This window comes from Hippopotamus amphibius, chromosome 10, assembly GCF_030028045.1.
Source record: "Hippopotamus amphibius kiboko isolate mHipAmp2 chromosome 10, mHipAmp2.hap2, whole genome shotgun sequence".
NCBI lineage: Eukaryota > Metazoa > Chordata > Mammalia > Artiodactyla > Hippopotamidae > Hippopotamus > Hippopotamus amphibius.
Genome location: NC_080195.1, coordinates 33,054,966 through 33,074,731, shown reverse-complemented (window position 1 = coordinate 33,074,731; position 19,766 = coordinate 33,054,966). Strand labels below are relative to the sequence as shown.

At 54.9% G+C, this 19,766-nt stretch overlaps 1 protein-coding gene across 2 annotated transcripts in view; it reads right to left on the bottom strand.

Moving 5' to 3' along the window:
• The window catches only part of IKBKB (inhibitor of nuclear factor kappa B kinase subunit beta), a 49,907-nt gene that overhangs the window by 1,342 nt on the left and 28,799 nt on the right, over positions 1-19,766 (bottom strand). The window contains exons 7-21 of one of the 2 annotated variants that reach the window (XM_057696551.1): positions 18,975-19,064; positions 16,817-16,941; positions 13,140-13,247; positions 11,871-12,000; positions 11,383-11,577; positions 10,625-10,739; positions 9,874-9,997; positions 9,138-9,289; positions 8,571-8,632; positions 7,459-7,568; positions 5,445-5,494; positions 5,260-5,359; positions 4,957-5,104; positions 3,576-3,703; positions 1,357-1,447 (exon numbers count right to left, since the gene is read on the bottom strand). In XM_057696551.1, the coding sequence (XP_057552534.1) occupies positions 1,357-1,447; positions 3,576-3,703; positions 4,957-5,104; positions 5,260-5,359; positions 5,445-5,494; positions 7,459-7,568; positions 8,571-8,632; positions 9,138-9,289; positions 9,874-9,997; positions 10,625-10,739; positions 11,383-11,577; positions 11,871-12,000; positions 13,140-13,247; positions 16,817-16,941; positions 18,975-19,064 (1,728 nt within the window). Of the gene's footprint in view, positions 1,448-3,575; positions 3,704-4,956; positions 5,105-5,259; positions 5,360-5,444; positions 5,495-7,458; positions 7,569-8,570; positions 8,633-9,137; positions 9,290-9,873; positions 9,998-10,624; positions 10,740-11,382; positions 11,578-11,870; positions 12,001-13,139; positions 13,248-16,816; positions 16,942-18,974; positions 19,065-19,766 lie in introns of both variants that reach the window. The other variant, XM_057696550.1, reaches the window with a different exon arrangement.

Genomic DNA, 19,766 nt, shown 5'->3' with positions numbered 1-19,766 from the left:
CCCATACACCTGGTTTTCTTCTTTGGGAGGCAACAAGCACAATTTAGACGGAAATTAAGATCCTCTCATTAAGACCGTCTTGTGGGCTTCCCTCGTGGTGCAGCGGTTAAGAATCTGCCTGCCAACGCAGGGGACACGGGCTCGAGCCCCGGTCCGGGAAGATCCCACATGCTGTGGAGCAACGAAGCCCATGCGCCACAACTACTGAGCCTGCGCTCTGGAGCCCTCGAGCCACAACTACTGAGCCCATGTGCCACAATGAGTGAAGCCCATGCACCTAGAGCCTGAGCTCCGCAACAAGAGAAGCCACCACAATGAGAAGCCCACACACCACAAGGAAGAGTAGCCCCTGCTCTCCACAACTACAGAAAGCCCATGCGCACAGCAACAAAGACCCAATACAGCCAATAAATAAAAATAAAAATAAATAAATTTATTAAAAAAAAAAAAAAGACAGTCTTGTTTTTGCAGGGTACCCTTGAGCTAGAGCTATGTCTTCAAAACTGTGCAGGAGCTTTTCTTCGGATGGGCCTGGAGCCCCTGAGATTCCGGCAAGGCGATTTAAGTTTCATTACCACAGCTCACAGCACTGACTCACACTCGTGTGGGCAGCTGGTACCCAGGGCTATTCTCAGCTCTCCACCTCCAACCTCACCAGGTGAAATGGGCTGGTCAGACTTTCCTTTCCTCTGGCAGAAGTGCAAACAGGTAGTGAAAAGATCAAAGTCTACAGGGCCCGGAGGAGGAGGAGCAGCAAGGAGAGACACAGAAAGCCCTAAACTGGAGAAGGACATTTGAATAAATAAGAGGTGATTCTTTCCCAAACTGAGAAGTTCCGGAGATGCTAGCACGTGACTATACCAGCAGGAAGAGGCCATTTAAAGATCCGAGTGAATGACTCAGCATCCTCTCAGCAATTTCGGCTTTGTCTTAACGTACCTGCACCTGGGCTCGTTTTTCTTTAGGCCAGCTTCCCTATAACGAGGGCTGCCGACTGCTAAGCTCTGAGTCCCTGACAGGGGGGGTGGTGGTGGGCTCCTGCTCTGTCCTCGGAGCCCAGCTCTGCAGCCCACACACAGACGTCCAGCAATTGCGCAGAAGGTGCGGTGTGAGAGAGGCCTTCTCACAGTGATGCTGGACTTTCTCAACAGCGGTGAGGCTGACGCGAGAAAACGCACACGAAGTACCTGCACGGGCTCGTCAGTGCTATTACCATGGCGAGTAAGGCACACGTGCTAGGAAATCCTAAGTCTGTGCTGAGACGGAGAAAGCACCGCATCGCCTTTCACCCTGCTTTTTCTCATTTGCTGTGGAAAGAAAGGACGTGGAGCAGCGGGGGTTCCCACGGGCCATTACCCTTAAGCTCTGGTCCTGCTCCTTCATGGTGTCCTGCAGGGCGTTTTCCAGCTGGGTGCATAGCGTGTGTGCTTCAGCCACGAGGTCTTCACTAAAGAAAATGATCTGATTATTAGAACGTGGTCAGTGTTAATTTCTCAAAAGTAATACTACTGTTTACACATACGCTAAAGAGCTCCTGGAAAGATTTTTAAATTAAAGAACAATTACTCTGATGTTGAACGTCTTAAAACACCATGCCATTTCCTAAGTGATTTCATCTGTCCAGTTAAGCACTGTACAGAAGCCCAAATCCAGCCACAAGCATCACAACATGAAAAAGCAGAGATGCCGGCTCAATAAAAAAGTTAGACGCCAAAGAGCTTTTTCCCACTTAACTAGATTCTCCCCAAACTTCTACCGTCTGAAGATCTCTCCCAAATCACCTGTTTTCCAATTTTTGAAATGGACAAAAATATACAGACCATGCAACTTCCCCAGGTGTCCCCAGCTCCTTGAGATCTGCAAGGAGCGAGTTGTTTGCTGCACTCTCTCCTTTTCTACAATGAGAAATGCGCGCGTCCCACCGAGAATGGGGCCGTGGTGAGAAAGCCATCTGTCCTGTTCTAACCTTGGCTGCAGGACATGGAGGGAAAGACAGATGGCGGCCTGTGCCCCCAGGACGATGCTTCTAGAGCTCTGAGGATCTGGTGGAGGGCGGGCCCGGGAGCTCCCCGCCTCACTGCGAGGGGGCACGGATGGAAGGAACAGCGCGCGGCGCTGCCCAGCCCCATCCATGGGCCACTAGCCAGGCTCCAGGCGCCACGCCCGCCCCAGTGGCCCTGCAAGAGGCACAGGACCTGGTTACCATCCTCGAGGAGTTCACAGGAGGTTAGGGAAGAACTAAGAATCTAAAACAGTACAGGCTACAAACTCCTCAAGTGCAGGAACAGGATTTTTGAAAACAGCTTTACTGAGATAAATTTACAAACCGTAAACTTCACCCATTTAAGGTGCACAACACCAGAGTTCTAACACGTTTACAGCGTCGTGCAACCAGCGCAGTAATCTAGTTTTAGAAGATTTTCATCACCCAAAAAGACACCTGACCTGTCATCAGTCACTCCCCATTCCCCATACCCACATCTGCACTCCCACCTGCCCTCCGCCTTCACCTATTTTCTATTCTATAGATCTGCCCCCAGGAACTGATGTTAACCATCTCCAGTGCCTGGAGCCCGGCACAGGGAAGGTGCTGAACAAATGGGTGTGAGACTGAACCAGAAACAAAAACCCCACAGGTGGTCCAGAGGAGAGCGGTGTGTGTGTGTGTGTGTGTGTGTGAGGGCCGTGAGGAGGTGGGAGCAGAGGGCGGCAGAGGGACCCCTGTAGAGGGAGGACAGCTCTGGGGAAGGGTGTCAGTGGAGCCGGGGTTCTGGGACTTCAGGGTGCAGGAGAGGCAGCCAGGGCTGGCTAAACAGGACTGCTCCCCCCAACCCTGAGCTCCTGATCCTCCATCTGCTTTCCAGCTGGTACTCAGAACCCGCTGCTGCTGCTGGTCTGGACCAGACTTGAAGACCACCCCCTGCGCCAGAGCCAGAAGTCTGCCCGGGAGCAGTGGGTCAGCCTGGAGGGGTGGCCTGAAGGCCTGAGCAGGCTGTGGCTTGGACTCCGAGGCAGCAGGAAGCCACGGCTGGTCCCTGAATACCTCAAGGAACAACTCGATCAAAATGGCCTCCTGTTTAGACTGATGTGACCGGAGGGGCCTGCAGACAGCAGCAGGCAGGAAGCAGGGGGAAAAGCTCGCCGGAAGGGCTCTGGGGCTCTGCTCCCAGCTCTGTGGCAGGGGTGTGGCAACGACAGGTGGGGCAGGGAGAGGCCAGGGGAGGGACCGGTGATGCGGGACACAGGCGTGGTGGCCTGGGCACGCCCTTGGGGACCTGGTTCTACAAGCAGACCGCGATGGGTGGACGGGGGGACAGAAGGGGACTGGCTATCACTTCCAAGGCTCCCATCCAGCAACAAGCAACCTGACCTGAGACAAGAAAACCTTAGCTGGCAAGTCAAGAAGGGCTCTGCGAGCAAAACACCCACGGTGCCCGGCAAAGGGAACAAACACCAAGGAACACGCACAGAACCACTGACGGGGGACATGGCCTGTCCGTGACAGATGCGCCTCCGTTCCCACGACCTCCCGACGCGCCCTTGACTCTGCACTTGGCACCGCAAACGGGTCGTACCTCTTCTTGGCGGCCTCGGGTAAGCTGTCGGGGGCCGGGCAAGGCTGCGAGATCAGCTGGCCTGGGTGACTCAGGCGGGACGTGTTCACGCTGTCCGGGCTTCCGCTGACGGGGCCGCGGACCTTGCTCTGCAGGACAAAACCAGGAAGAGAGGTAGCAGTTTTGGAGCAAAGGGGTGATTCAAGTGTTGCATTCACGCCAGGGTACTTTCCCCTGAGACAACTGGCCACGAGACACATGCTCTTCCTGGAGAAATCAATCAACACCGCCATCTGATGGTTTACATTTCAGTTCTGAGACGGTCTGGATCTGTAGGTGTACTTTTTGATAAAAGGTCCTAAACACAGAGATTTGAGGGCTCTATTTCATTAGTCGGATCGCTTAACAAACTCTCCCAAGGACATCAGGAGGAGGGTGTGTTTATTCTTTCCAAGTAGAAGACAGACACACAAAGGTCCTACGTGACTTTCTGTGACTAGCACCACCTGTGGGACAGGAGACCAAGGTGCTCTGACCCTCGGGCTGCGACAGCCACCGCTCCACCTTAAGCGGCTGTGCTTCCCAGATCTGTGACCAAGTCGCTCTGCCGTCAACCTCCTCAACCTCCCTGCAGCACGCACGGCGGGGTCTGTCCCGCCAGCTCGCGTCCAGGACATGGCATTTCCCTGGCTCTTCTCCCTTCTCTGTCCTGGGCTCTCTCTTTTGTGCTGCAGTTTCTCTCTGAGCAACACTCAATGGGGTCACAGCTGTGTGGAGACGGTGGACGCAGAAAGTGTGGGCTGAGTGCCCGGCCGGGCCCCCCTGGCACGCGCGGCGGGGGGGGTGGGGGTGGGGGGGCTGCACGCACATCTCCAGGAACCTGGCACGCGACCTCATTTGGGAAAAGAGTCTTTGCAGCTGTATCTAAGGATCCTGTGATGAGATCACCCTGGACTGTCCGGGTGGGACCTAAATCCAGAGACAAGTGCTTTTACAAGAGACACTGAGAAAAGAGACACAGAGAAGAGAGCCACGTGGAGACAGAGGCAGAGACTGGAGGGATGCGGCCACCAGCCAAGGAGTGCTGGGAGCCACTGGAATCTAAGAAGAGGCGGGAAGGCGTCTCCCCTCGAGCCTCCGGTGGGAGCCCCGACGTGACACTTCATGTCGGTCTTCTGGCCTCCAGGACGGTGAGGATAACTGTGACGATTTATCACAGCAGCCACACGCACAGATAAGACACGGGCACAGGCCCCCCCCCGCCCCTCCCCGCTCACGCCAAGTCAAGGAGCAGAGACGCGAAGACTGAGCGGCAGAGGCTGAGCGCCGGTGGGGGCCCCGAGGTCCCCGCGGGGCGTGTGGGGTGAGACGGCAGCACGGGGCCCGGCCGAGGGTCACTCACACAAGCGATCTTCAGAAGGTTCCAGAGCTCCTTCTGCCGCTTCTCCTGCAGCCGAACCACCGTCTTCTCATCCTCGCTCATCAAGCTCACCACCTCCTCCACCTTGGGCAGCAGCTCCAGAGCCTTCTGCTTGCAGACCACTGTCTTACTGTGAAGAACAAACACGAGACGCTCCAGCGGCTTCTGGTGGGAGGAAGCAGGACGCAGCCTTGGCCGCTGTGGGTGGAGTCCCTCCAGCGGTCAGGTGAGCGCACAGCCCAGCGCCCCTCCTCACTCCAGCCCCGGGGGGAGGGGGCCTGCTACCTGAGCTGCGTATAGATGACTCGCACTTTCTTCTCAAAGCCTTGGATGGCCTGCAGGAGCAGCCGAACCATCTCCTGGCTGTCACCATCGGTCCGCTGGTCTGCAAAGAGGGACGGAGTCGCATGGTCCGCAGGGGGCCGGCCTGGTGCCCGGGGAGCGAGGGACCCGGGCGGCGGCCCACTCACCTCGGGGCTTCTCCCTCAGCCTCCGGTAAAGCTCCCGCGCCTGCTCTTCTCTGAAACACACAAGGCAGCAGCTCCATCAGCACGGGGCTCACCTGACGTGCCGGAGGCAACTCCCGCCAGCGGGATTACTGGTTTCTAAACGCCAGACGGGCACACGGCCCGAGCGGAGGAAACGCCCATTCCTGGTGATGTTACAGGTGAAATCCACAAGGGAAGGCTCCCCTCATCATCAAAACCCAAACACCGCCCAGGTCCACCGAGAACCTCCAGGACAGGAGTCCCCTCCGTCCCTCAGAATTCCCCGCCCACCCGCCTGGCTCCTGCAGGTGGGACTCTGGGTGCCGTCTGTCGCCGGACCTGAGCCCAGAGAATGTGGCCCCCGAAAACTCAGGCCCAGGAATAGACACAGACGTCCCCCCGCCCCAACACAGTGAGACAGGCTGACATTTTCAGGGGTGACTTTTGTTTGAAAACCAGAGGAGAATAAAGGGTTAAATAACTTGAGAAAGTATAGACGACAAATAACTAAATTTCTGATGGTCGGCTTCTGGTCCTAAGAATCCTAGCAGAAGCATCAGCGGACACGGCTGAGCCCCAAGGAGGCGGCTCCTGAGGGGTCCCACGGCTCGCCGGCCCCTCCCATCCGCTCCCGGGGCTGCGGGTGGGGCTGCTCGGACCAGGCAGGGCCCCCTGGAGCCCGGCCACGTCCCTGACCAAGACTCAAAGGACGATTCCAGATCCCACCTTCTGAGACGTGCCCGGCGTCTCCCCTGTTCTACTTTCTGCGCGTCGGCCACCTGGGTGAGGGTGGGCTGGGCGGCCGTGGCGTCTGATCTGATACTTTGCTTTCACAAACCACTGCCTGGGATGTTATCTTAACGGGTCCCCACAACTGCGAGGGCAGACAGCTCTCCTCCCGCCTCGAGGCTCAGGGTGATGGAGGTCTGCCCCGTGCATCTCTGGACGCACCGAGGTGACTCCCCAGGGGCTGAGCTCCACCCGAGAAGGGCCCACGGGGCTCCATCGGGACCACGCTTGAACGATCCCGACACACAGGCACACCCACACAGACTCACACTCTCTCACACACACCCACGCAGACACACACACACACACTCACACACACACACAGACTCACACTCACACACACACACACACACACAGACACACACACACACTCACACACACAGACTCACACTCACACAGACTCACACTCACACAGACTCACACTCTCTCACACACACCCACACAGACACACACACACACTCACACACACAGACTCACACAGACTCACACTCACACACACACAGACTCACACTCACACAGACTCACACTCTCTCACACAGACTCACACCCTCTCACACACACCCACACAGACACACACACACACTCACACACACAGACTCACACAGACTCACACTCACACACACACAGACTCACACTCACACAGACTCACACTCTCTCTCACACACACACACACAAAGACTCACTCTCACACACACAGACTGACACTCACACACACACTCACTCAGACTCACACTCACACAGACTCACACACAGACTCACACTCACACACAGACTCACACTCACACACTCAGACTCACACACTCACACAGACTCACACACACACAGACACACACACACACTCACACACACAGACTCACACTCTCTCACACAGACTCTCACACACACACATAGACTCACACTCACACAGACTCACACTCACACAGACTCTCACACAGACTCACACTCACACACACAGACTCACACTTACACAGACTCACACTTACAGACTCACACACACACACAGACTCACATACTCACACAGACTCACACACACACAGACTCACACAGACTCACACACTCAGACTCACACACTCACACAGACTCACACACACACACAGACTCACAGACTCACACACTCACACAGACTCACACACTCACACAGACTCACACTTACACAGACTCACACACAGACACACACGCACACGCACACTCTCACGCACGCACTCACAGGTCGTCCAGCGTCCCGCCCTGCTTCCGGCCCATGGGGCTGCGCTGCAGGTCCACGATGTCGGTCTGCAGCGCCATCATCCTCTCCACCAGGTGCTTCACCTCGTTCTCCTGAAGGCAGAGCGGTGCTGAGGCCAGCGGGCGCGGTGAGAGACTCCCGAGACACGCGGCTCTCAGGGAGCCCTCGGCTGACCGGCCAGAAGGGACACGGACTTGGAGGCCTGGGGCTGGATCTGGGGACGGCCACTGGCCCGCTGTGTGGCCCTCGGGCAGGTCACCCGGTCCTGAGCTGCAGGTCCCTCCATGTAAACTAGGCTCTCAGGGTGTGCTAGGCTGAGATGAGACAGAGCGGACGGGGGACGGGGCCCGGTCCTGGTAGAGAAGTGGCCGGGGCGCCGTCTCTTCTCCTAATCTGTGCGTTATCTCAGGGATTAGGTCCCGGAGAGCTAAGATGGGGGGGGGGGGGGCCCTCGTGTCCCTGTGGCGGAACAAAGTACTTCTGATGGACACCCACCTTCACGGGGGTGCGTCGGTACTGATTTACAGAAACAGACGTTAATTCACAGAGGTGAAACTCCCTGCCCAAGTTCACAGGGCAAATGGTGAAGAAGTCTAGGAAGACGCCTCGGAGCCCACAGTCCTCCATTTGCGTGAGGCCCGCTGGGTCACAGGTCCCTCCCCGGCCTCACGGTCAACACTTTTCCGTGCATCTGACTGACACTGTCCTACGACTTTCCCCTTAGACCTGTTCCCCTTAGAGCTCCTGTGGATTTCGGGTCCCAAGGACAACCTCTAACAAGAGGGGGTGTTGCTCCTTTATCCAAGGCCCCTTCTCATGGGAAGAGGACACGTCACGTGTCCAGTTCACGTCGTAATCCTGACTCAAAGCCGTGCAGCTGCCAGACCTGCTGCAGCAAGCCCCCTGCACTGCCTGTCCTCATCCCACCCCCCCACCCGCCACCTCTTTCCAGCCAGACCTAGCTGAGGGCAGAGCTGGGAGAGGAAAATTTAATTCTCCACATACAAGCTCGACCTAGCACTCAGTGAGAAAGGGGACGACAGCAGGGAAGAGCCTCGCGCCCTGGCCAGGTGGGGACCCCCGGAGCCTCTCACCCGCCCGCAGAGCTCCACGACCTGCTCCATCTCCTTCCAGGCCAGCAGCAGCTTGTCTGATGCTGGAAAAAAATGGACGGGAAAAAAAATTAAAAACAGAACGAAAACATCCCAAACCAAAACAGAAACAAGCAATGCAATTATTAGAGGACAAAAGACACCCCTGAAAGAAGAGGAAAAGAACAGAACTTATCGCAAAGAGGACACTCACTTGGGCTTCCCTGGTGGCGCAGTGGTTTAGAATCCACCTGCCAATGCAGGGCACATGGGTTGGATCCCTGGTCCTGGAAGATCCCACATGCCACAACTACTGAGTCTGTGCTCTAGAGCCCATGAGCCACGACTACCGAGCGCATGCGCTGCAACGACTGAAGCCCGAGCGCTTAGAGACTGCGCTCCACAACAAGAGAAGCCACCGCAATGAGAAGCCCGCGCACTGCAATGAAGAGTAGCCCCTGCTCGCCACAACTACAGAAAGGCCTCGCGCAGCAAAGAAGACCTAACACAGCCAGTAAATAAAAAATAAATAAATAATTTAAAAAAAAAGAAAAAAAAAAGGACACTCACTGATTCCAAACTCCTTCTGCTCCCTGTACTTCTCCAGGTCAATCTGGATGCTGGTTTTAAAGAAGTCCAGCTTGGCCTTGAGCTGCTGAGACATGGAGGCCATGGAGTTCTTCATCTTGGACAGGCAGCTGTTGTTCCGGAGCAGATTCATCCTGCAAGGGCCCCGAGACACAGAACCATGGGGTGTCTTCGGCATCCACATACCGTTTCCCGGACAACAACAAAACCAGCTCACACACTGCGGCAGGCCCCTGCCGTCACAGCATCATCAAAACAAGAGCAGCCGCTTATAACCATCACGATGCCTTCCTGGCCCTCAGCCACACGTGAGGTTCTGCTCCAAGACCGGAATTAGGCAAAGAACCACACAAGGTAACGTAAACCAGCCGCAACCTGGGGAAAGAGTGAGCCCGGCCCCGCAGGACAGTCGGGGAGCAGGGCTGACTCCCCTGCAGCGAGCTCTTCCGAGGTCCCAGCACGACGCCCCCAACCCGTCTGGCAGCCCCGCCCCGTCTACACCCCTGCTCCCCGGGCTGACCACACGCGCCTGGTCGGGTCTAACGGGGCCTCCCTCCATCCTCCCTCTATCCCACCGGCCAACTGCTCCCCACCCTTCCAGACCAGCGTCTCCCTGCGGGCCCTCCCGACGCAGCTCCTGGGCCCCCGCCTCTGCCACCGCCCTGCGGCCAGGCCACCAGGCAACTGAACAAGCGAAGCAGAACCGCTGGGCACGTACATGGCCGCACGCTGGCCCTGCTGCAGGCGGCTGCAGTCCTCCTTCAGCGCCTGGATGCTGTGCCACACCTGGCCCCACACCTTCCTCAGCTGGAAGAACGGGAGGTTCCTCTTGGGCTCTTGCACTGGACAGAGACACACAAGGCCATCAGGGAGCAGTGCCGGCGGTGGACCGCATACCACCTGCGGAGCCCGCAGGCACGTCCATGATGCTCAGTTATGTAACTGCTCGGCTGTGACACGACCGCATCGGGTGCTGGGCCTGGTCACCGTTGCACACATTTTTGTGCCCTATCGTAGCACCAGCACGTCAAAATTTACAGATGCAGAGAACACCCCAGAAGACAGACCCAGGAACCAGACAGCGGTGGTTTCCCTGCGGACCCGGGAAGCTGCAGGCACTTACTGTTCACTGTCTATTCTTTTGTGCCTTTTGATTTTCTGGTATCATGTGCACATATTATTAAAATATAAAGACAACTTCAAAAATCAATAACATGGCCATGTGATTCAGGTTAAGTGGCCCGTGGGCAGTATCCTCTGTCCTCTGTTTAAGTGAGGCTCAAAGTAACCGAAGATAGATGTCCTTTCCTCTCTTTGGCCGGGCTACTCCTTGCATGTGCAAGTGAGGAAGGCTGCCCGGGTGGACCGATCTTCTCAGGGTGGACCCCGCCCTCGGTCCAGGGCTCTCCCTCCAGCCTCGTCCCAAGCACTGTAAGTGATTATCTTTTAAAAGATCACGTTGTTCTTACGGATACAGCTGACGCTTTCGGGCTGGGGCCGTGGGGAGATCTGCGTCTCGTAGGCAACCCTGCTGTTGTCAAAGAGGAAAACGAGATCCATGTCCAGGGTGCGGCCCTCATTCAGCTGCAGAGGGACAAGAGCAGAACAAGTTTTCGTGGACCCAACCCTCCTTTTCCCAAGCAACAAGGGAGAGACTTCAGAGCGTCCGAACAGAACCATCCTCAGCCAGCAGGTACCAGGCGCCCACCAAGCCTTTCCTAGTGACTCTGGCCTCTACTTCCCTTGGCCCTTCCTTTTACACTTATTCCCCGAATGTACAGCTTATTTACAACACACTACACTCCGTTTTATTCTCTGATTGTCTTTACTATGCAAGTTAGATATTCACAACTTCCTTTACTATCCAATGACTCTCTCTTCTAGGTTAACTTTCCAGCTCTTTTTGTGCAGTTGTCAGAAGGGTTCTGCACAAAAGAGGTGTGTCAAAACAGTTCTGGCTGACTCAGAAGGAGGCATTGCTTTGGCAGCAAAGGCCAAAGCAAGGCACTCCCAGCAGTCTGGAAGGAAGAGGGGAAGTGTGGAGCAATTCGTGTCTCCTATTAGGCCAACGGGATCTCACACTCCAACCTCAAAACGGGCAGGCGCCTGCCCTGTGTGATAAGAGACGGCCTGGCCCAGAGGAGTGGAATGAGACACACGATCAGCTTCCCCAGGTTGGGGGGTGGGGGGGTGGGGGGAGGATGCGCCTGCAGGAGGCCGGGCTCACCTTGCCGTCCGAGATGCACTGAGCTGCGGGCTTGTCAGGGATCAAGGCCAGACCCGCCTCCTGCAGCAGCTCCTGGTCCTCCTCGGGGATGCCTGTGTCCTGCCGGATCCGGGCCTTCAAGCTCTGCAGGCTCTCGTCCTCTGTCACGGGGTAGGTGTGAATGGTGCCTGTGACCATGTTCAAGATATGAACCAGCTGCAACACAACCTAGGTGTTACTGGAAAAGCCACGCACAGAGACGCCCGCCTGCTGGCCCCGCTCCTCTGCTACTCCCCGCCCTTCCCGGCCTCCCGGAGGCCCAGCCTGGGGAGGGAGTCCAGCGCCAGGTCCACCCGCAGGAGTCTTCACACTCCCATCTGTCCGCAGCTCTGACCTCATGACCCACGTTGGTCAGCAAGGGTGTCACCCTCTCACGTGGAGACACCCTCACGGGAGCCTACGTGCGCCCACCGGTCAGGTGGCCCGCGGCCCACCCGGCGCAGGCTCACCTTCAAGTTTAAGATGTCGTCCAGGGCCTTGAAGCAGCCGTTGGGCCCGTAGGCGGGGTCGGTGCCCCTCTGTCGGGGCTGCCACGTCAGCATCAGCTGCAGCCACTTCTCCAGCCTCTGCGCCAGGACGCTGGGAAGAGGGGGCCGTGCGGGCGTGTGTGTATGCATGTGTGTGTGTGTAGCACTCACACCTCACGCGCGCGCGAGCACCGCACAGATGGGGCCAGAGCGATCCCCGAGGGTGAACTAACCTGAGGTAAGGTGAGCCTTTCCTACTAAAGCACTCACTCAGGTGCTCCCCACCCAGATCTGCGCCAACACCCTCCCGGCAAGGGCATCCAGGCAGACGGCTGAGCAAGAAGCTCGGGGAAGCTTTCTGCGTGCTTTCCAGGCCCGCCCACTGCAGGAGCAGCCCCACACAACCTGGACCCCTCGCTGCCGATTAGCTGTGGCAGTCGCCCCCTGGAGAGTGTCCAGCGGGGAGGGGGGCCGACACAACGAAGGTCTCCCTCCTTCCCGGCACTGCAGGCCCCCACCCGCACCCCGGCAGCCCTCGCCCCACCCCGCCCCGGAAAGCCCTCCAGAGGCCGACACGGCTACACACGGCCTCTCCTTGGCTGCCCCCCTCACCCCCATCCTCCCCCCTTGAACATCCTTCCTCTTCAGCCATCCCTATCGTGTGCATCTTTCCAGATCCTTCCAGAACGTTCCAGCCCGTCCAATCATGCCACACAGCTCGTCCACTGGGTACCTCTCTTCCCACCCTCCAAACACTCATGGTCACTGTGCCCCGTGCCCCTGGCAGCTTTCCTCTGTCCCATCACCCGATTCTGATATGATTACCGGACTGCACGTATTCTGGCTCTCAGACCAGATGGCAACGATGTGCAAAGTGCAAAGGTTTGTTTGTTGACAATAACACACTATTAGGCTGCAGGAGGGGCGCACAGAGACATAAAGCATAATCCCCTCCCCTTCAAAGGCGTCCAGCTGACCAGGAAATAAACCCTCTGCAAAACCCAATGTCATGCTACGCAAAAGCCTCTAAGAGTGATGAGAGGTACAGACAGATTGTTATGTGAATTTAGGAAGGAGATGACTTCTAGTCAGGGGCGGGGGTGGTGCTTGTAAGTTTAAGACTGAAATGGACTATGCCAGGTGCAGGCCACAGCAGGATGTCCTGCTGTCAGAGCTACCCAGGAGGTCAGCCCCGACATCCAGTTCTAAAAAGGAAGGACACAACACAAAGGAGACGCCAGGGGGCCATACCTGTTGAGGTTGTTGGGGTGGGGTAACGAGCTGGAGAACTTCACGGCCCCGTTCAGGTCCTCACTCACCACGATGTCCGTCTCACTCTTCTGCCGGACTTTGGAGTGCCTGCGGACGCAGGGCCAGGTCCATCACGTCGCCCGTAACGACCCTACGTCACTCAGCGGCCAACAGCCGCTCTGCACTGGTAACCTTCCGCTTGGCAGCCAGACGGGACACCCCCGGGCCGCGAGTTCACTGCCTGGGATGCTGGCCAGTGCGTCTGCGTCCTGCGAGGACACTCCTCTGGGAGTCTAAGGCGGTCAGTACTGCCCGGCGAGTGTCACGAACATCCGGGCTCGCACTGCAGACGCCTGACCTCACCCGGCTCATCCCTACCATACCTCTCCTCTCCATCTAACACAAAACTCTCACGTTTTGATAGCGGATGAAATTAGGACACTCACACCAAGGTTAATGCACATGGTCACGTTCACATGAAATCTGCTGAGTGTTACTTCTGATGCGGAATGAACGGTTACAATTCCCCAACTTACAGACCCTTTTGATGTATCTGAAATAGTATTTGAAGGAAAAAAAAATGTTAAACCGGTTTCAAATCTTCTCTGTGACAAGGGTGATGATGTAAGTCTGAACAATGCTTCCTCGATAACCAAGCGCTGACAGTGAACGCGCCTTTCTCTGCACCATGACCCCACGGGGTAGGCAGTTTTCAGTCCCCCACTCCACGGTAAGGAAATGAAGATTGGGTGACCAGCCCAAGGTCACACAACTAGAGAAAGCAGAAGTGGGGACTCAGATCCGAAGTCTGGTGCTCTTTCTACCCTATCTAAATGTCCACATCCTTCCTTTCCAAAAACACGTATGAAATTCAAATGAAAAATGCTTTAGTCCTGAAGCCTCACTGGCAGCGGGTGAACTGGACCACGTGGAGCACACAGGGCCTGGAAGAGCTGGGGTCCGGCTGGAACGTGCCTGCTTTAAGTCAGGCTGTCATTACACACAATGGGACAGTCTTCTGATAGAAACTCAGTCTGTCAACGGGAAACTACGTGGATAAATAAAAGGACACAGTAAGTGAAAGGCTTACCGCTTAGGCTGGTCCTAAAAGGTACTTCAAAGTAGCTCTATGAGGGGAATAATAAAGCTCAAATTGCATTTGTCCTGAAATGACCATCTGCCTGCCATCTGAGATGACAGTGAAATTGTTAAAGCTGCCTGAGGCATTACAAGGCAGACGAGACACGCACAGCTCACGAACTATTGGGTTTCAGAGACGTCCGCTTGAAAGTGGTCACCCGGCCTCCCGGCTCCACAAGGGAGGCTGGTTCTGCAGAAAACAAACTTACTATGAAGATGCCGGGCCATTAGGGATAGTTTCAAACAGTATTTCTTCTTCTAGTTCTAATGGAGTTTAACTCATCTTGTCATAAATAATGGAAACGCTCAACATCTGAACTGAAGAACTCTTCCTTGGTTAGTTAAAAATACTGCAGATGTACAGACATTTAAAGTCACTGTCATGATGGCTACAGGACAGGGTGAGACTACAGCGTGATGAGCTAATACGGCACCCCAGAACCCAGCTCGGGGGCGCGGCCTGTTCTGAAGTCAGTCTCCACCGGAGGGTGCTCTCTGCCACATCACCAGCCTCCCCGGGAGCTGGGACGAGCCTGGTTCACCTTTCCCAGTGTCTGGTGTGTAAATGGTGACTGAACCAGACCGTGTCACAGAAAACCACTCTTCTGGAATTGATTTCAAAGGCTGCATCTTAGTCTTGTAAACAAACATTCTCATGACGTAACTACCTGTCCTTTTGAAAAAGTCAATGTTTTTACTACTTCCAGAAAGATACAGAGAAACGTGACAACAGCCAGTGCTGCCCCACAAAGGGGCAGCTTTGTACGTTCCTGCTGGAAATGTTACTTATACAAACATCAAAAACCTTTAAAATGCGCACAACCTTTGATCTGTTGATCCCATTTCTAGGAACTCATCCCAGGGAAATAACTGCGGACATACAAGGATTTCCCTACAACAATGTTATTCTTGGTGTTATTTTAAGAAGTAAGAATTATAAACCACTGATGCTTCCAGTAATGGGGAGTAAGTTAAACCAACTACAGTGGAATAGCAAACAGACGTGACAAAGAACATGGAAAAACACAAAGCATTTTCAGTAGCAAGTTTGAAAGGCAGATTCTACCAGAGTAGGTGTGGTAACTGACTTTGTTTTTTAAACAAACACTGGCACACAGAAGAGTCTGGAGACACAGAGAAACGTTCATGGTGGTTGGAGGACATTCTCAGTGTAAAAATCCTGGAAGAGCATATACAGGGTGGTGTGCCTGTTATGCTATCATGGAGGTAAAATGAGGTGAAATACATAAATGAACTAACAAACAGAAACACGCCCATTTGCTTGTACATATATATAAAACATCCTGGGAGGCGGACCCAAAACCAACGGGACCGGGTGCCTGTGTGGAGGAACCAGGCAGGTGGTGTGGGATGACTGTTCACTTTTATACTTTCTTAAGTTTGAACCACGTGAACTTATCACTGCTCCAAACAATAAAAACTGGAGATAAAAAAATAACGTCGGGGCTTCCCTGGTGGCGCAGTGGTTAAGAATCTGCCTGCCAATGCAGGGGACATGGGTTCGATCCCTGGTCTGGGAGGATCCCACGTGCCGTGGAGCAACTAAGCCCGTGCGCCACAACCACTGAGCCTGTGCTTTAGAGCCCGTGAGTCACAACTATTGAGCCCATGTGCTGCAACTACTGAAGCCCACGCGCCTAGAGCCTGTGCTCTGCAATAAGAGAAGCCACGGCAATGAGGAGCCCGCGCACCACAACAAAGAGTAGCCCCCGCTCACCTCAACTAAAGCAAGCCCGCGCACAGCAAACAAGACTCAACACAGGCAATAAAATAATTAATTGATTAATTAATTAATTAATAAAAAAAATCATGTCGGACACCAGCAGCACCATTTCCATTAGCGTGTGGCCCCTGGAGGAATCATTCTGAAAGAATCCTAACTGATTTAGAGGAATGTTAATGTTTAAATGATGCATTTCAGTAATAATGAACTTTTACGTATATAATGAACCACACGTTAGTATTATAATCAGAAAAAAGGTTTAAAAATACAGAGTAAAATCCTTCGACTTTTTTATTAGACAATCTCTTTTTGGAAATGGATTCGGTTCACATTTTAAGCCACTTTCTGATGCTTTTAAAACAAAAATTTGTACTGAGGCACAGTAAAAATTCTCAACAATAAATTTTCAGGTTAAACACATCTCATAGTGTGTCATGTGAACATGTCCTTTGTTTGCACAGCGTGTTCGGTGTAAGCGTTCACTACACACACGCTCTGTAAACACACGGACCTCCTGCCCTGCACAGAGCTGTCGCTTACACGGTACTGGATTCAAAGCTGTGAAGGGCCAGAATCCAGGCTGACACTTAACGACACTCCGTCTCTCTAGGCTTTTGGAGCTCAGAGTGCCCACACGCCGGGTCCTCACGGGACTTCCGCTGGGTGACCGATCACAGGTGTGTCAGGCCCTGCCTGGGGCACCCAGTGAGATGGGACAGGCGAGGTGACATCTGACAAAGACAGGGGGACACTCCTCCCTCGGGTGGCCAGCCTGCCCTGGGCCCTCACTCACCACTGCACGGGCTGCCAGTTGGGCAGGAAGGGCCGGAAGCCTGTGATGCACTCGAAGGCCAAGGTGCCGAAGCTCCAGTAGTCCACCGTCACCGTGTACTTCTGCTGCTCCAGCAGCTCGGGGGCCTGCAGTGAGGATGGGGGACACACCTGAGCTGCTCCCCAGTCTGAGGGGCCACCACGGTGGGGGGGGGGGAGCACCCAGCCTTCTAATCGTGCCCCACAGTCCCTGGGCCCCGCTCCAAGTGAGGAGGGTGGTACCTAGAATCCCTCGACCTCACTCAAACCCAGTGCTGAAACAAGGGCCTGGGGTATTGTAGGTGGGCTGGAGTGCATTGTGTACCCTGCTCCCAGGCGCTGTGCAGGGAGGGGAAGACAGGGCACAGAAGTGATCCTGGCCGTACACACCCGTGCACAGCGCACACGCTGCATACCAGCCGGTCCCCTGGTATGCGGTCGGCCATCGGGATGGAATGTTACACTCAGGCAGGAAAGGCCAGGTGCACGGCTGCTGCCCAAGTGAGAGGCTGGGGCCACCGAGGAGCGCTCCCCAGCACAGATGGGACGGGAAGGCCTCAGAGTGCCTCGGGGCAGACGTCCGTGATGAGCAAGGGCGTGGAGGCAGGACTGAGCCGGGCTGGCTGCTCACGAAGGACCACGGAGGCCAAACCAGGAGAAAAAGCATGGGGGCACGCAGGTCGGTCTCTGTGTCTGGCTATGGACAGAGTTTCAGCCCCGCAAGCGAACAATTTGCCCAAGCACCCTGGTCAAACCTGGGCCCCCCACTCGCTGCTGCTGAGCCACCGAAGTGTCCACGGGACACGGGGCAGGACCCACGGGACCAGGTTCCACGGACACAGCTGCTGAGTCCCAGCCCCGAGTGCCTGCTCTGAAACCTCCACTCTGCAGGCAGAGTCCACTGCTCAGCTGAGGGCTTAGTGGGAAGTACGGCTGCATCCGAAGGACCTCAGTAATTGCTTTTTCTCTTTCTATATAAGAACCAGGCAGGATATTTAAGCTCATCAAGCCCAGTGGCTTTCAATCTTTTTTTTTTGGTTTTTATTTTTTAAACTGTAGACTCCTTTATTCAGTCAACATTTACTGGTCATCATCTGTAAACAATCTATTACCAAGTCCGGCTGGGTCTCTTCCGGGCATTTCTCATGCATCCTCTGCACCCTCATAGCCAACCACCAGCTCGGACCAGCCATCACAACAGCCTCCTTACAACACTTCCCCACTACCTGCAACTCACCCTCCACATTGTACCAAGCGTGGGCTCTTCGAAAGGTAAACCCAGTCCCTCTCACACTTCAAACCCTTAACGTCTCTCCAGAGGTTTCAGGATAAAGTCTAAAATCTCTAACAAAGCCAACAAGGCTCTGAATAATCTGTCCCCTACCTCTCTCTCCAGCCGCAACTCGAGAGGCCCTCTTCCTTCTTCTCTGGCTCCTGCCACACATTCTGGTCTCCCCTGTCCTATCCCTTCACCCGGAACTTCCTCTCCCTCCCCCTGCCAGCCCCCTTCGCCCCCCATCCTTCAGGTCCCAGACCAGGCTAGGCCCTCCTAATATATATTCTTATAACACCCCGCACTTTCCCTTTGCAGTACTTACCACAATTCTAATTTCTTCATTATTTGTGTATCAGGGCGATGCCCGCTTTCTTCCTAAACTCTAAAACTACACTTGACCAAGATTTCTTGGATGTATGAGTGACTCAAACAGAACCACAATATTCAGACCAAATAACAAAAAGAAAGGGTGGGAGCTCGAAGCTCAGCCCTCTCCCCCACGGCCTCTGAGATGCTGTGTGGAAACGGAGGTCCCTACAGACCAGCAGGAGCCTGGTTTACACTCTTTGTCCTTGGAGAAAATACTGCAGCACAAGAGGTTACAGGATGCGTGCGAGGACCCCGGAGCAGGGTCTTTTTGACCTGAGAAGACAATCGTGCCCCTCCCATAGGGCCTCTGCTGGCAAAACATGCTGATGTGAGTAGACTATGAGTCTGAGCTCACATACCAGCTCCGACGCATCCAGGAAACATACAAAGAGCCGGCAAACCTAGATGTCAGAAGGCAAGGATGGCCCAAGAGCCCACAGACGTGGCCATCAGAGAGAAAATGACACGTAAGATGCAAACCCCATCTCTTTCTTACCAGGTACTGCAGGGTCCCCACAAAGGAAGTACAGAGACTTCCCTGGTCCAGCTCCTTGGCATATCCTAGGTCAATAATTTTGTGTATTAACTGAAAAAAAAAGGGAGGAGGAGAAATCTGATGGTTAGGACAGTATATTGTCCTTTAAGAATTATGAATGTCTCTGTTAGAGTAGAGGATATTTCTGAATTCCCAATCCTAAGACCCTGAGTTCCTAAGACCACCAAATATGCATGAGAATGCCCTAGACATGGTAGATTTAGGCAAAAGAAAACAACGTAAAAACACTGGGCACATGTGCTCCCTTGCTCTGAGACCAACTGCCAGAGGAAGGTCAGAATCAGCAGACCCCACACCAGCCCTCTGGATTCCTACACCTAGACGCAAAGGACCAGGCCAGTTCCTTCTCAGTAAATACCTTTAATTCTCAGATGGTAGAACTGGCAGGCATGAATGTGAACAGGGGCAAAGGTGGGGGCTAGGACGGGCATGGGTCACGCCAAGGATGCTGGCGGAAGCTGCGTGGGAGAGAGGTGATGGCCCATGAGCTGAGTTACTGCATTCCACTCAGCTGAGCCCCCGCCTGTCACCCAGCTGAACAAACAAGGCCGTGAAGAGCCCAGGGCCGAGCCCTGCTGGGAGTTACCCCACACCTGAGCAGGGGGCCGGAGAGGGTCCCTGAGGGCTCTGGGGAAACCACAGGCTGGACTGGGGCCCGCGGGCAAGCGCCAGAACCAACGGACAGCTGGACTCCCTCTTAGCTTCGATAGCTGAGGCTCTCCAATAAATGGA